This window comes from Triturus cristatus, chromosome 8 (genome assembly GCF_964204655.1).
Source record: "Triturus cristatus chromosome 8, aTriCri1.1, whole genome shotgun sequence".
NCBI classification, from domain to species: domain Eukaryota; kingdom Metazoa; phylum Chordata; class Amphibia; order Caudata; family Salamandridae; genus Triturus; species Triturus cristatus.
Window position 1 is genome coordinate 1,550,715,521 of NC_140591.1, and position 17,536 is coordinate 1,550,733,056.

The window sequence follows — 17,536 nt, forward strand, 5'->3', positions numbered from 1 at the left end:
GACCGTAGTTTTAGTTTATATTGTTCCTTGTCATTCAGTTCAACCAAAGGAAGCTTTGAGTCAATCGGTGAAGACACGCGAGGTGTGTCGTTTACATCGGACGGTAGTCCATGAAATTTCTTGATATGACTTGAATGTATCCAGCCTTTGCGACCTTCGATCTTCACGGCTGTCCTCGTGGTTAACAGTACGAGTTGGGGCGATTTCCACCTAGGATCCAGCTGAGACTTCCGGTCAAAGTTCCTCACTAACACCAGGTCCCCGGGAATTACGTCATGGGGTTTCACCTCGGTATTGTCGGGAAAGGCTGCAGCTACCTGTGAACGACAAGATTGTAGTGCAGACATCAAGGAAGCCAAGTAATCTGTCAGCATATTACAGTCAACATCAGTTATTTTGCGTGGTATAGGCGTCCCCCACATATTTGGTGGTCTACCGAAGATCACCTCATAAGGGGATAGCCCTGTTCGAGAGTGTGCTACCATTCTCATGTAAAAGAGTGCAACTGGTAAGGCTACTACCCAGTCGACACCTTTCTCTCTACATATTTTGGCCAATCTAATTTTCAGAGTTTGATTATGTCGTTCCACGAGACCTGCTGCCTCGGGGTGTCGGACACAGTGAAATCTCCACTGATAGCCTAACAAAAGTGAAACGTGTTTCATTAGTTCGGATGAGAACGGCTGGCCGTTATCTGAGTAGACAACACGTGGTAAACCGTACCGTGGGAAGAATTCTCGAACCAACTGTTTGGCAGTAGTCGGGGCAGTGTAATCTGAAACCGGGTATGCCTCTGTCCAACGGGAAAGAGCACAGACAACTACGAGAACATATTTGAATCCTCGACATCGTTCCATCTGGATATAATCCATCTGGAGGACTTCAAAAGGGTGATCAGGAGGCTGAAATCCACCTTGTTCTATGGGAATGCTTTTACCTGGGTTAAACTGACAACAGATCATACAGGTACGAACTTTTTGTTTAGCTGCTGCTCGTAAATGTTTGTTGAACCAAATGTGTTGAATGCTGTCTAGCATAGCTTTTTCTCCTAGGTGCGCTGGACTATGTACAGTATTAATGATAATTTGGACCATTGAATCAGGAAGGAACCACACAGATTTTTCCTTCGTCATCCATCCTTGATCCGTTTGGATCCCTCCTAATTCAGTCCATTTCTTTATTTCCTCTGGTGTAGCATGTGTCTGTATGTCAATTACGTCAAGAGCGGGATCCTTAACCATCATGCAATGTGTTGGTGTCGGGACTATTGTCTTTGTCATGTCAGATGTGTGAGTTTGAGCAGTCTGTTTAGCTGTTCTGTCAGCTAGATCATTGCCTTGGGAAATGATATCAGTAACTTTCGTATGAGCTTTACATTTCATAATTGATATTGCAGTGGGTAGATGTATTGCATCTAATAAGGCATGAATGAGGGGTCCGTGCTGAATGTGGGCACCGTGAGAAGTTAAATAACCTCTCTCTCGCCACAGCACGCCGAAGTCATGTACAACTCCGAATGCATAACGTGAATCAGTGTATATGTTGACTTTTTTATTTGTGGCTTGAATACAGGCTTGTGTCAGAGCGATGAGCTCTGCTGCTTGAGCTGACAAGGTATTTATGCAATTTGTTTCAATGACTTCAGTGTCTGTTGTGACTGCGTACGCGGCCACTAGCTCTCCTGTACTTGTTCTCATACATGAACCATCTACATACAACGTCAGGTCTGAGTCTGACAATGGGACGTCTGTCAAGTCTTGTCTAGGTTTCGTCGTGATAGTGATAACTTCAATGCAATCATGTGCTAGTGGGTCTGTTCCGTTTACTGGTAACAGTGTGGCAGGATTCAATGTACTACAACGTCTGATTTCTATGTGTGGCTGAAACAATGTTAATTCGTAACCAGTGAGTCTTGCTATAGTCAAGTGTTGTGTTTGTGTGCGGTTCAAGAGAACCTCTACTGCATGTGGTACTTGTACCATCAATTGGTGTCCTAACACTATGGCATCGCTTTGTCGGATTGCTAAAGCTGTCGCTGCCACTGATTTCAGGCACGCAGGCAGAGCCTGAGCTACGGGATCTAATGTACTAGAAAAATAAGCACATGGTTTGTGTGATCCTGCTTGTTCCTGTGTGAGTACTGACAAGGCAGTACCTTCGCGTTCTGTAACAAAGAGTGTAAACTGTTTATTGTAACATGGTGTTGCTAAAACAGGTGCTTGGCATAAAGCTTTCTTTAGGCTTTCAAAAGCTTGTGTATGTTCCTGAGTCCAAGGGAGGACAGTCGATGTGGCTGCCTCCTGTGTTGTCAACTGAATGAGTGGTTTTGCTAGAAATGCATACTGAGGGATCCACTGCCTACAATATGAAGTGAGGCCTATGAAGGCCCGCACCTCCTTTTGTGTCTTGGGTATTGGCATGTTAGCAATTAACTGGATGCGATCTGATGTAAGCTGCCTTCCCTCCTTGGACAGCGAGTGCCCAAGGTAAACAACTCGCTGGACACAGAATTGCAGCTTAGAAGGGGACACCTTGTGCCCCTTTTCGGCCAAAAATTGTAAAACCGTCAGTGAGGCTTTTTCACATTCAGGTTCGCTTCTAGCGGTGATCAGCAGATCATCGACATATTGAAGCAGGGCAGTGTTGACTGGCATGTGGATACTGTCAAGTTCTCGTTTCAGTGCTTGGCTATAGATGCTGGGGCTTTCTGTGAATCCTTGAGGTGCGCGTGTGAATTTAAAGCTTCGTCCATTTAAACTAAATCCGAACAAGTATTGGCTTTCCGGATCTATTGGGACGCTGAAAAAGGCATTCTTGAGATCAATTACAGTAAAGAATGTTGCTTCGGAATCAATGGCTATCAATAATGAAGAAATGTCTGGGACTACGGGGTATTGTGGTACAATACATTTATTTAATTCGCGCAGATCAATAACCAATCGATATACTGGCGGGGCTTTCGGATCAGTTCGTTTAAGAATCGGAATTATCGGTGAATTACATACATTGGAGTCGGTTTCCACAACCACTCCTTGGGTAATAAGCTCGTCAATTATTTGCAGTAAAGCCACTACAGCATCTGGGGGTAACTTGTATTGTCGCATTCGTGGTAGTACCACTCCTGCCTTTAGTGTGACTCGATATGGTGTAATGTTCATGCAACCAACATCTGTAGGGCCTTGTGCCCATAAATGTGTGGGTAAAGTCTGCAGTCGGTGATCCATGTCTCGGGACACATAGTGCCCTTTGAAATCACGTAAAAACAATCTTACTCCTTCCGGAGAACAACATATTATAGCTCCTAGAGCTTTCAATGTTTTTATACCTAACAAGTTTTCTGGACATGATTTAGTAAGTAATAAATCTGTAGTTCGTGTCAAGGGACCAATCGTAAGTGGAAGAGGCTGTGATACTTCGTTAATGATAGGTTTTCCTGAAAAGCCAAGGGAAATATTCTGTGAGCCTGAGAGGGGTGCCCCTGGAACTTCACTACGTTTTATTGTTGTTCGGCTTGCCCCTGTATCAAGTAAAAATTTTCTATCTTGGCCTAATAGTTCACTGTGTACATAAGGTCCTTCTTGATCTACAGGGACCTCGATAAGGGGTAAGCCAACTTCCCTCTCTAGGCTGTTTCATGAGTATCGTTGATAATCAGGATAGTCATACTGTGCGGTCTGATACATCTGTTGTGTCGTTGTTTGTGTGGCAGCAATAGGCTGCGGTGGTGGAGCTGACATAGACTGTTGCGGAGCTGGCATGGACTGTGCATGCTGCGGAGCTCCTTGTTGGTTCTGATCCTGTCTAAGTGGCCGTGGTCTTTCTTTTGTATTACCTATGGCGATATTATGTTTTAAAACTGGACAATCGTGTACATAATGACCTGGCTGTTTACAATAGTTGCATGTCCCTTTTACAGGACCTGCTGAGACACTCGACTGTGTCATACCCTTTTTATGACCGTCAGCTGGAACTGTCTGGGAAACTAGCATTTTCATTTTCGTGTCCTTCATGCGTCTTTGTTCATGTTCTTGTTCCTCTCTAATTCTATTGTGATGGTACTGTAGCATTTGTAACATTTGTGACGGAGTGTTACCTTGCCAGGTACTCTCGAATTTCAATACTCTATTCTTAACTTGGGGCAAGGAATTTTCAACTAATTTTGTCACAAACAGATGTGGATACGACTCGCTACTTGCTTTTATTCCACTATTTATACCAAAACATTTTTCAAATCGGGAATAGAAATCACTAGTGTCTTCATCTGGTTTTTGTTTACAGGCTGAGATTGCACCCCAGTCTTCCTTTTTCGTAGTTAATAAACGTGGCAGTACCTGTACTAGTAAACCTGGTAGTGTTTTGGTCTTTTCCCCAAGCCCTGAACCTGGACCTCGAGCTTTTTCTTCGTTTTCTAATGCTGTCCAATCTATCTTCTGGTCTCCCACCTCCCAATCCTTTTCCTTGAGTTTTTCGTAAATGCCCGCAGGCATTAATACCTTCAATATTGTCATAATGTCAGGATAGGTATACTCTCCCATGAGCAACATATCTTTAATTTCACGGTGGAAACATGCTGGGTCTTTGTCATGACTGGGTACCACTTTCTTCATTTCTAATAGTTCTATTTTAGATATGGGTGTGTATACAAACACACGTTTAAACTCGTTGTCCTCACCTTTTATCGGGTGCACTTCGCGTAAAGGATTCTGTCTGTCCATATAATACGTCGTTCTTTCTTTTATGGGCAGTGAGACATGTTCGGGGTATACAAAAAGAATGTACTGCTTTCTGGATTCTAGTATTTCTCTAATTAACTCAGTACCTGAACCTCTCCATTTATTCGTCAGTAATTCAGTCAATATATCAGGTAATGGACCAGGATCGGAGTGTTGGTTTTTATATAATATAAGGAGTTGTTGAACCATATAGATACCAGCTAAACGCTGTTCATCTGGGGCGAGGTTCAAAAACGTGTGCACTAGTGTATCATCACTATATTTTCCGGGACTGTCAACCCAGTGAACGGCTGACCTGGCTAATTCTTGTTCGTCCATAGAATCGAGTATATGATAACCCCTTCGTTCTCGGAGTAATTTGTCAGCGGCTTGGAACGAATGTTCGGGGGACCTTATATTTATTATAGGAGTTTGGAAATTTCTGCTATTATCTGGACGTATCGGACGTATCGGATCAGTAAAGCATCTAGTATTATTGCAAGATCTTCTTCTACCTACATAGGCCATCGTTTCTAACTGTCCTGTGGGCAGTTCTAATTCTTCCTCCTCCTCGGTTTGTTCAGGCTCGTCTACTGCTAATCTTTCTTCGTGTATTCGTTCTACTTCTTTGCGGATCTTGCGGCACATAGCTACTATACATGATCGTTTATCATGTCTCCCCTCTGATATATTCCGACTCCATGTGGTAAGAATTTGCATTTCTTCCGGATTTACCCCTGGTCGGTCTTGATTTCTGATCACACAATTTATGAGGAAACGTAACAGTTCCCCCTGTATCTCCACTTTCTGGTACTCCAAGGCTCTATTAATACTTTCAGAATCTCGTCCTGACTGGACAAAGTGATATATCTTTTCTAAATGTGTAGTCATTCCTGGTAGCCTCCCTAAATATATTGCAGCTCGTCGGATACGTAATGATGCCAGCAGCATTTCGTCCCCTTTTCCGGGCACAGGGTCATATCTACAATCTATTAGGAGTTCCTTAAGCATGTCGGGAGTTACTAGTTTGGGCGTACGTTGGTGGGCTAATTCTTGAAAGGAAAGTTTATTTACTCTGGGTGGCGTGGAAAAAATGTTTGATGTACCTCCGGTAGCACCACCTGGGGTGCTGGGTGTGAAAGGATTTGTTGAACGTGATATAGCAACCATAGGTGTGGATACAGATGTAGAAACAGATGTGCTTGCCGGAACTTGTGTCGGAGTTTGCTGTTGCGGAGGTACAGACGGAGGAGGGTCTTGGCGTTGAACCCCCTCGGCAGGCGGTCTATGTAGCGCAGTATTAGCATACTCGGGAGCTGCGTCGTCTAAATAAGAGGAAAGTAAAACATCTTCTGCGGTTCTGGGATGCCCTTTGGGATGTACTTTTATCGGAAACAATGGGGGTGGCAAGTCTTTTGGTATCTCCGGAGTAGCCTTAGGTAATCCTTCGGCCAGAAGAGGATACATACCATTCATAAGGGCATTTCTTTGTCTGTCTATTTGTTCTGATTTTTCTCGAGTACCTTCTTCAATTAATAGATTTTCTCGAACTTTATTTGAATTCTCCTTACTTTTCTCTTCCTGTCTGAGCGCTTTTTCTGTACGTCTATATGATTCTTTACGCCATAATTCAATGGCATCTTTCTGTGACTGTCTAGCTTTCTTTTTCCATAATTCTTCCTCTACTTTCATGATGCAATCTGCATCCCAGGTCCCAGCTGCGGGCCACCTCTGACTTTCTGGTAATTCCTTGGTGTAGTCTACCCATAAATCAAGAAATAATATGGCGTCTAGGCCATGTTTATGATACATGAAGTACCCTGGAGTGTCCCTAGGAGGAATGGGAACAGCTTCTTCGAGTACCCCTTTTCTAGTTTTGATCTGTCTTAATTTCGAAAAGAGCGGCATATTGAGAACTGATCTGATACCTAATTTTGAACACGTTTAATACAACAAGACACAATAATGAACAGTCATTCACACCACAATATGCAGAACGTATTTAAAACATTTTAACATTTAACATTGAATGAACAAACAATGATGGCCATTTAGGGAACTAGTCACTAAGCATAATACTCGGCACTAACTAGGTAATTCTGAATTATATACTAGACATACTTGATATACTGCTGAACAGTACAGATACACTGCTGAAACAGTGCAGACCGGATTTGTGTACCCAAACCCGTCTTGACCGGCACAAACTATGTGCACGTCAGAACGCCTCCCCGACAATGGTACTCACCGGGTAGCTCGGAACGGAAGTCCTCGGAACTGAACTGAACTGGACTTGAACCGGACTGGACTCGACTCGAAACTTCGGAAACTTCGGAAACTGGTGGGCCTCTGTATACCTCGGATCTTGCTCTCTCAGCTAGGCTCTGGTCGGGATACTTCGCACTTCTCACCGCCTCGTCTGGGTGTTGATCGCAGCCTCAGTTACCCCCGCTCGGCAGGAGGGAGATACAGGAAATCCTGTGGGTACGCGTTGTTGTCCGTCCAGCTGTGACAGGAGACCGGGCCTGCAACGCACCTCCGGCGCGTGAGATGAGAAAGTGTCCCTATTCGGGCGCCATATATGTGGTAAATAATTTAATTACCGGTACTTAATTTGATGCGGAAAATCTATAATAATAGCTCAGTAAAATAAGAGGCAGAATCCGTGGTATTAGAGGTTCGGAACGGGCTTTATTCCAAAATCAATTCGAATTGATGGACTCCATATTCCATCACCACGAAGGTTCAGGAAGTGAAGGAACATACTTTATTGACAAGTAATCATTTTTATACAATAGGCATTACAGTGAAACAGATGCAGGAGGCGTAACAATTGATAACAAAGATAAAACATACATGCGTAACTAAAGTGGGTGTAACTGGGCGTAACTAAAGAACGTCATCAGGTATGATGTCACAATAGGGTGGTTCCATGAAAGAATTTCGCAATGTCAGCAGAAATACTCGGCAGAAATGCGCGCGCAGCAGCATGACGTGTGATTGACGTGCAACTAGGGGGTGAAGGGGACTTGACATTTAGCTCTACATGTGGAGACAGAAGTCTGGGGGGTCAAGTCAACCTAATCCCAAATCATATCTAACATCCTATGTTTAAAGAACTATGTTATCCAAAAGGAAAGGTCTCTCGAATAAAATCTATTCTATACTGACTGTGAGTGCGTGTACAAGCGTCTAAGTGTCTACACTAGATGCGAGGGCAGAAATCTTCCATAGTAACAGGGCTATGAATTACTTGCATAAAGACAGAGAAGCCGGGCCCTTTGCTCGGTAGCTGGAAGAATGTTTACTTAAACTACTAGACAGGAATGCATTGGATAGGGAGCGGAGCAGATAATCTCGAAGGTGAAATACAGTTTTTGGCAGGCAACAGGCTGGAGTCAGGCACCGTTAGCCGCGCAGGGAGTAGGACAAAGTTCATGGATACAGATGCGAGCTCAGACTGGAGCTTTCAGAGGCAGAAGGCAGGGAAAGGCTTAATGGCAGAATCAGGGCCTACTCGCCTGGACTGTAAAATGGGATAAATGAACCATATAAAGCCGGTGGCCTTTCATACTTAGGAATGGAATATCCGACCCATTCATGGCGGATCTGAAAGAGGACATGTTGGCGGTGGACGCACATGTGTTTGCGTCTTCATAACTGGAACTGGAGGGAACATACATGTACTTGTGATTTATACATGAAACCGTTGGGGTCCAAGATAGGGGACATAACTGACCATAAAAATCCATATTTCCACAAGTCTCTTCACTGTTTTATAGTTTTACTGTTTAAGTTTTGCACAAATACTTTACTCATTGCCTCTTAAGGCAAGCCTGAAAGCTCTGTGCCAAGCTACCCAAGGGTGAGCATAGGATAATTCAGGTTGTACAGTGACTAACCCTGACTAGGATTGTGGCTCCTGCTTAGACAGGATGCATACACTGCCAACCAGAAACCCAATTTCTAACATAATTCATATATGTTTGTGTGTTTATATAAGTATATATTTATATATAGTATTAAATATTAGTGAACTATATTTAATTTACGTTATATTCAATGTATTTAAATGTATATGTTAAAATATGTAACGTTTACTGCTTTAAACTCTATTTATATTAAAAATCAATATTTGTGTCTATTTGTGGATGATATTAGTGTCAATCATATTATTTCCGCTTTTTTTGTTCTTACCATTATATGTAGCACAAAATTTGACACAATAGTTTGGTCATTGTTATTTTTTATCACAATATTGTGTCAGTGAACCTACCATACGGAACTTCACATACCTAACATGTCATACCTATCAAACCCATGTACTACTTAGTTACCATATTTGCTTACTTATCATGCCTAACTGCTATACCTAGAATACTATATCTATCATAACTACCATACATATCTACCTATCTACCATCCCTACTATAAGTAACTTACTTTACCTATCATACCATGCATATGTACCACATCTAATCTATCTTACCTAGCCTTCTACTCATAACTAAACTACCATACCTAAAATACCATACCAATCTACCATACCCATTATGAGCACCTACCATACACACCTTATTACCATGCATACTTACTTATCAACCATGCCTACCATACCTACCTTCCATACATGGCTAACTTACACTCCTAGTACACAAAAACTACGTAAGTATAACTAACCTACTATACCTTCCATACCTACCTACCAAAGTTAGCCTAACCTACCTACCATACTTAACCTATCTACACCTCTCTCCATGCCTAAAAAACACCTACTTACTTACTTATAGCTACTTACCTGCCATACATGCCATACCTAACATACCATACCTAGCACTCCATACCTACCACAACTACCAAACCTTCCATACTTTCATATTGAATGAACTTTATCTAAAATACCCAGTTACCATACTAAGCCTCCTTTACTTACGTACATAATCTATGCCAACTAGCCTACTGCCCATACTTAAGCTAACATATTTACTACCATACATGCCAAACCTATGAACATCTACTTACCTATCAGAGCTACTTTCCTACAAAATACCTACAGACCATATGGAACATATCATATCTACTTACCTTAACTGTTGTACAGATGTTCATACCATCCGTCCACTACTTGACCTACAATAAATTGCTACCAAACATAACATAAATACCGAACCTATTATTTTGACCATACTTAACCTCTCCATAACTAACTAACCTTACCTTCTATTACTTTCTACCTTATATAAACTATAATGCCTAACCTAATACCTAAGCGAACACACCTAACCTATCTATGTCTCTACCATTCCTAACAAACATATGTACCTACTTAACTATCGGACTCAAAACATCTACCATGCATACCTACCTTCCTATCATGCCTACCATTCCTACTGCATCTACCTAAAATACCTATCTACCATACTTAACCTACTGCATCTACCATAGCCAGTCTACCATAGCTTCCATACCTACCACACCTAACCTCCCTCCCATACATGACATACCTATCCACCAAATTAACACACCAGACCTACTAAACTACTGTGCCTACTTAACTACAATATATCTAACTACCATACATAAATGCCTACCATAACTTGAATACCGTATTTTACTCATTAGACCTACCACAGTATACATAACCTACCACACATACATGCTAAACCCTCCATACCTACTATTCTTGACTACCATGCTCAACCTACCATAACTAATCCTCTCTCACCCTCTGACATGTGTGTGTCTTGCTCCTACCTTGAGGCTGCGGTTTTGTGAAAAGTTATGCCTATAAGACCTCCAGAAATATGATTGCCTGCTATAGAAATCCCTTGTGTCTAACTTGGAGGGCATCTCGTAAATGGCCCAGGGCACTACAGCCGGCATTGGAAAAGTGCTGATTTGAGCTTCTGAAGGGCATAAAAATGGCAATGGTATTGCTTCTATAAAAATATAGAGACCGATTGGCTTTGCCAATGTTAGCTTCAAGGTCATCTTCAAAACCAGCTGCATCATTTAAAAAGCCATCATGACCAGCACCCCTGCAGACAAGCTCACCATCTCTAGTGGATCTCGGCACACCCGCAGCAAGGACACCATCAGAGTGCACACTAAGAAGTGTAAAAAAAGAAAAACAGACAGCAGCCCTTTTCTATTTATGCACCCACGATCTCTAACAAGAACCCTCTATCCATCAGAACCGCCCAAAGCTACTCTAATTTCGGAAAGAATGCAATAATCGTCCATAACCCCACTCCGCCTCCTCTTACTCGTTGACTTTATGCTTGTCTTTGATCATCCTGCAAAGCGTCTCACTGCCTTTTGGCTAGGTGAGCACTACTGAAATACTATATACATACATACATATATAGTTTAGGCTGGCATGAATTATTTGAGAAGCAGATATATAAACGTTCCAGAGCAAAGGGAGGCAGAACAGAATAGGAACAAGAAAATAAGTAGAAATGGGGAGGGAAAGAGGTGGCCAACAGAAGAAGAGCAGAGGTAATGGTGACAGCAGCAGAAAGAAATAGCTAAAGGGAAGGCTGAGATGAGGCTAAGAAATGGGAACTGCGCAGCACACTTTGCCTGTACAATAAAAAATAGTGGTGCATTTGTCGACCGGTTTCATACTGACTTCTTCATTTTCCACCATTACTGTGAATACTTCAGTGTTTTCACTGGTTCAGAAAAGATGAGTGTGTTTACAAAGGTCTGCAGGCTTATGTACACCATCATTCTAGAGTGTGTTTGGTACTTTCAAGGCTGTAGTACATGAGTGTCCATGGACTTTCTGTGTTGAGTGAGACAGAAAGGTCTCAATGTGGAACCTTTCTTTTACCCCTTAAGCATGTCTAAGGACCATGGTCTGGGAAAGTGAGATGGTCTGCACTGCTATTAGGACACTGGTAACCAGCACTGTCAATTACAAATCATTCACAAGCACTAACTATTAGGACAAAGATCTTTACTAAACAGTGGGAGTACTACACAAAACATACAGGGCAGGAATCTGATGGCATCTTTGATAAGTCGTAAGGTGCTACTTACCATGATTGGTGCAGGTAGCCATCCAAAGCCTTGCGAAGGATAGCTCCTAGATACCCATTCTGTTCTGATGCCCATTTGGTCCATCTGAAAATATAATGGAGAAGGTTGTTGTTATATAAAAGGGTTTCCTGTTCAAGTAAGACCTAAGACATCAGGCATGGTTCTTGGGCAGCTGCCTACCTAGTGGGTGGGGTGCAGGCTCAGTTAATATTGGAAGTGGCAGTCCCAAAATAGTGTCATTTTAAAGGCTGCTCGACATATCCAATGATGTTAGTATTTATTCACAAATATTTTAAAAAGCTGCATGTAAATTGCCACATGATTTTTTTAAATCCCACTTCTAGTCTCTGAAATGTATTTAGGAGAGCATTACATTGCATAGCTTTCAGACAGTTTAATGCAAATTGATCCACAAAGGTAATTTACATTTTTGTGTAAATTTACTACTCTTTGGTATTCACAAATGGCACTTTTGTAGTAACTTAAATTTATTTTATAGTAACTTGCACTTTTGTAGCAAATCCTGCACTTCACATGATTCTGCAACACACTCCCATAGACCATCATGGTAGTAGGGACTTACTACTGAAGTGTAAGTTACCACAAAAGTGCAGTTTATGAAAAACACTTAGTAACACATCTTGTAGTTGTACTGTAGCACTACAAAACATACTACAAAGTGTAGTTTGTGAATCAGGCCCGAAAATGATTTTCTTTACAAAGTAAAATTGCTAATGAAAAAAATGAGATTTTAAAGACCAATAATGGGACAGTGGGGTCATTAGATTATAATGTTGTACTTTGCCTTAATCCCAAATATCATGATTATACCTTTCATTAAATTAGGAATGAGAGCTGAAGAGCACTGTCCTATTGTAGGACAAGCTCACCATGACACATTTCTAGGCTATCTTATTTTCAGTGTTTATTTTTGTGTGATTTCAGTGGTGTTATCTTAGTGTTTTTGAAACCTTTTTCAATCAGTGCTTAACAGTGTTTATTTAGCTGCCAAAACCTCAAAATACACAAAACAGTTTCTCAGTGTTCACAAAACATGTTGTTTCTTTGCAGTGATTGCTATAAAGAAAGGAGAAGTAATGCATGGCGTGGAGTGTCTTTCAATTGGACTTATGTTAGACTGGTTTACGCATAGAAACTCTGTGCACTGTGCTCTCACTCACACTCACATCTCGTTACCCTTTCTCACATGGATTGAAAAAATAAGAGTGTTATATTAAAATGTTTTAATACAAAAAGTCCTGGACACAGTTGAGGGATGGGGATTCGTCTATTCCTTAATACATATTTTGCCATTGGGGGCCTGGCAACTCTGGCAACAGCATAGTATCTTTTGAAACCTTTCACATTTTGAATGGTACCAGTTTAATTTGTAGCTTTGCTTTCTAAGACACCTGAAGCCTGTTGTTTTATGCACGCTTGCCACTGCTTCTCTGCAATCTTTAACAGACTACATTAGCAGCTGTTGTATGGACATTCATTGCTATCGGTTGTATTTGATTTAATAGAAAAATGATTTCATGGAGTACCATTACTGAGAAATCATTTCACCTAAACTGTTTAATGGAACCTCGCTGGATGAATGGCATTTACCATTTGACAGAAACCAATTGATTGAAAGATTTATTTGTATTGGCTTTTGCATGCTTATTGTTTAAGGTATAAATGAGATGGTTACATTCAGAAACTTTTTTGTCAGAGGTATTTATTTCAGTGCTTAGTTCAGTGGACATTACTTCAGATTTATGTCTTCTATATTGTCAAAAAATTACTTTTAATGCTTTTAATTCAGTGACCCCTCACCATGACCGAATACCATCATTCCCATACTCCATCACAAACCTGATCATTAAATCCCCCTCATACCACAAGCAACACCCTTGCCAGATCCTTAAAACCGCCTTAACATCTCTGAATATCATCCAACCCTGAACTCTAAAGGCAATTTTAACACCTAAACTCCACCTATCCCTGAACTTTAAGAACCCCTCCCAATCCTTAAACTCCATCCATCTTTGAATCCTAAAACCCCTTACCATCCCTAAAGTTCACCCATCCCTGAAAATCACTTTCTACATCTAAACTTCACCCAGCCCTAAAACCCTAGAACCCTTACCACATCTGATGCTTATTTTCAGTTATGTTTGTGTTTCAGGGGGCATTCATGTAGGGGGCACACTTTAGGTCAACCCATTTTATCCATCATATTTCTTTCCCTGTGCTATGTTTAGTATTGATTAGTAGGTAGGCTATTTTGGGAAATTGAATAGGGTGGATGGCCCACCCCCCTCTCAAACTGGTGGTGATTTACAAGGCAAAGATATTTTTATGACAGTTATTACATTTAACTGGTCAATCACTTAAATGGTAACTTGCGGACAACACAAATTTCTCTTCACACAACAGCATTCTGAAAATAACAAAGACATCCATGTTTGGATTCCACTCAGAAGCACCTGAAATTTCACAAAAATGTCAAGTTATTGCTGACTTATTAGTAACTACATTTGTTCAATTTTGGCAAACTATGCTTGCTTAAATGCTTCACTGTTGGCAACATAAATTTGCCTGTGTTTTTTAAGGTCCAAGGCTTGCCCAATGAGTGTGTGCTGGCTCCGAATCCTGCAGTTAATGTGTATTAATTTCTTTTCAGTGCGTTTAAAGCGTGAGTGAGAGGCTAGAAGTGACCAAAAGCTATCTATCTCAATAATGCAGTGCCGGTGTGAAAGGTCACTTGAATACTATGTGTATCCAACATTCACATCAACTTGTGATCAGTGTCCATTGATGTGCAGTGTTTGGTCGCATTGTCCTTATCTCAAAGTGGGAATACCTACATAACAGCATCCACAGGCACCCTGGGCACAGACCCCGGAATCCCTTGGCTCCAGTAGATGGATAGGTGGACAGCTGCATCAATGTGACCCCGCGCCGCTGATTTCCAGAAATATCTGTATGCGGCAAACTGAAAATAAGAGAAGCAGGTGAGTTCTAAGAGGATGAAATGTACACTTTTTACCTCAAAGAAATAATGGGTGCTTCTTGCCTAGCAACACTGAACCATAGCCAAAGACCAGGAAGTTAGGGCTTGGTCAACTTGCTTGGTATTTCAGCCAAAATGAAGTACGTAATTACATACTGCCTGCAACGGAATAAGTATTTCAGTCAATGCTGAACACGCGTCATCCAGGATGATCAAGTCAGTGGAGTGATACAATGTAATGTGAAATATTACTGGAAAATCAAAGGATATAACATTTGCAACATTTGAATGTCCTAGAGGTAAAATACCAGGAATGTGTATACATAGGTCATCTTTGTCAATATCAGAAATTACATTTATATTTCCATTTTCAATCGAAAGTATAGATGTGGGTTTCTGAGGGAAGTAAGCAGGAGTTGCCTTTAGGGTAGGCATATTGATTGAGGAAGGATGTCCTGTGTTGCACGTGTTGCAGAATTCAATGGGTATGAAAGGCTCATGGTGTATAAGAACGTGAGCTGCTGGGTCTGCATCAAAGGTGTAGTGAGAACCAAAGCAGCTTCACATCCTAAAATGGCAGTGTGATCTGCAACGTTGTTGCCCACTAGCAAATGAGGCCTGTGTAGGGCCTTATTTCTTGATTGAGCCCAGCCTGTGCGTGGTTGCACCATTCAGAACGTAATCAGCCCAAGAGGAGCTGTACAGAGCATCTGCCAGACCAGCTGCTTTTCAAAGCAGAGCTTCCTCTGAGCAGCCGTCCCTGACAGCCAGGAGCAGTCGGATCGCCAGAGTAGTGCCTGACTGAGGTGGTTGCGAGAAACTGTCGGCTCGTGAGCACATGGAAAAGGGAGAGCGGGCAAGTAGAGGAGGAGCCAGGCAGTTGCCCGAAAGCACAAACCCGAACATGGATTGAGAGGCTTGTTGGACGAGAAACAGTGATTGGAAATAGACTGAACATTTACAAGAGCAAGGGGGTAATCTGCACTTGAGCCTAATCAAGCTTTCTAATGACCTGAAGATGGAGCAGCCCGGTCTAGATGTGGAGACCAAGGCCAGCACCCTTTTTTGGGATTGATTCAAATATGAATTTACAAATGAATTAATCTGCACTTCTAAATGTACCCTTACACTTTGTAGTAAGTGTTGTACTTTTGGCTACTCACCATTTTCGAGTTAGAATTTACTGCAACATGTAGACTTACCTGTCTCCACCTCCCGAAACAGTGGGCGGAGCCACATTTTCAAGCATAAAGTTACTACAATCAAAAATGACCCAAAACAGTAGTATATATAATCCAACTCAGACCTGAAGTAAATCCAGCACCATATATGGCCACTCACCTTCTTGTAGAAAATAACAGAGGAAGGGACTTAAAAGAGAACCCCATAGCAAATAATCTTAAAATAAATTAATTTATTATGACTTTTTACAAATATACATACATTTCATTTCCAGTTATAACACTATCTATAATTACGAATTAAATATTTTATGATAGTTTAATAAACTACTTTAGTAAATAAAACTTAAATTTTGTAACTAAAAGTAATTACATTAATTTGAATTAATATTATACATAAATGTTGTAATTTGTAATGCATACAAACATTTACATTTCATTGGGACCTTTTTAAATACATCTTTAAAAATAATTTTAATTTAATCTATTAAAATTAATTAAATATATTTAATTCAATATTAATTTAATATTGTGAAGATACTTTGCACATGTATGCACAATTTTCCACCACCCGTGCACTACCCCATCTTCACAAAGGCAAACGTACAATTTTGTGTAAGTTTATTCTTTTTCAGTATTCACAAACTGATATTTAACAGTAACTTTACAACTGCAGAGATTCGTAATTGGGGAGGGGAATCTGAGAGAGAGTAAATTTACACAAAAGTGTGAATCAGGCCCATTGCATGACAATGACAATATAACTTGAAGGTAACTTAACTGAAAGGTAAGCTATATTCATGAAACATGGAACAGAGAATAGATTACACTGTAAAAGACAATCTAGGTGTAGTTTACATCATTATGAATTGCAGAAGCTGTGGTGCTAGGACTTTTGGAGGAAGTTCATTCAGGTTGCTGTACCAATAAACAAAATTGGACTGATGAAAAATATGGTAGAGGAGCAGCTGCTTTAGTGAGAGTCACATTTCCAATCTTCTCACTTTTGTAACCATCAATTATAGGAGTGGGAAACCCTTAACTGACATGCACCCTCAACTTGAACTTTCTCTTTTCTTAAGATGTCCATCTGCCTTAAGTCTAAGGGGTACTTCCTGCTGACCTCTTTTAACTTGGTTAGTTTTCAACAGCACAACTAATGATTATAGGTGAATGTATTACTGGTTGGGATGTCCAGACTGCAGCAACTGCTGCAAATTCCTGGAGCTGTTCACTCCTTTGTCTTTATCCCAATGAACCACTGATCCAACTCATCTTAAAGGATTCAATCATCTTTGGGCATTGAGCTCCTACTGACCACACTCAAATCTACGCCACTGAGATGAACTGATGTTTTTCTTATTAGCTTTCTCGTACCCTATAAGCGTCTACTCCAGGTACCAAAAGAACATTAGCTTCTGCCTATGTTTGGTCTAGCTCAGTGATTGATGACTTTGAGATTCTACTGTCACATACTGCTCTATTTTATAAGGGTTCACTGCAGACCTCTATAAATCTTACACAAATGTGATCACACAATCCACCTTTTTTGCTCCTCATGTTATGGAAAAGCTTATGTATAAGCACAAGAAAGC

The 17,536-nt window shown here is 41.0% G+C and overlaps 1 protein-coding gene across 1 annotated transcript in view; it reads right to left on the bottom strand.

Moving 5' to 3' along the window:
• The window catches only part of LOC146806121 (protein sel-1 homolog 3-like), a 412,689-nt gene that overhangs the window by 133,702 nt on the left and 261,451 nt on the right, over positions 1 to 17,536 (bottom strand). Inside the window, exons 17-18 of the mRNA XM_085620586.1 lie at positions 14,615 to 14,742; positions 11,760 to 11,843 (exon numbers count right to left, since the gene is read on the bottom strand). Of these exons, the coding sequence (XP_085476712.1) occupies positions 11,760 to 11,843; positions 14,615 to 14,742 (212 nt within the window). The remainder of the gene's footprint in view (positions 1 to 11,759; positions 11,844 to 14,614; positions 14,743 to 17,536) is intronic.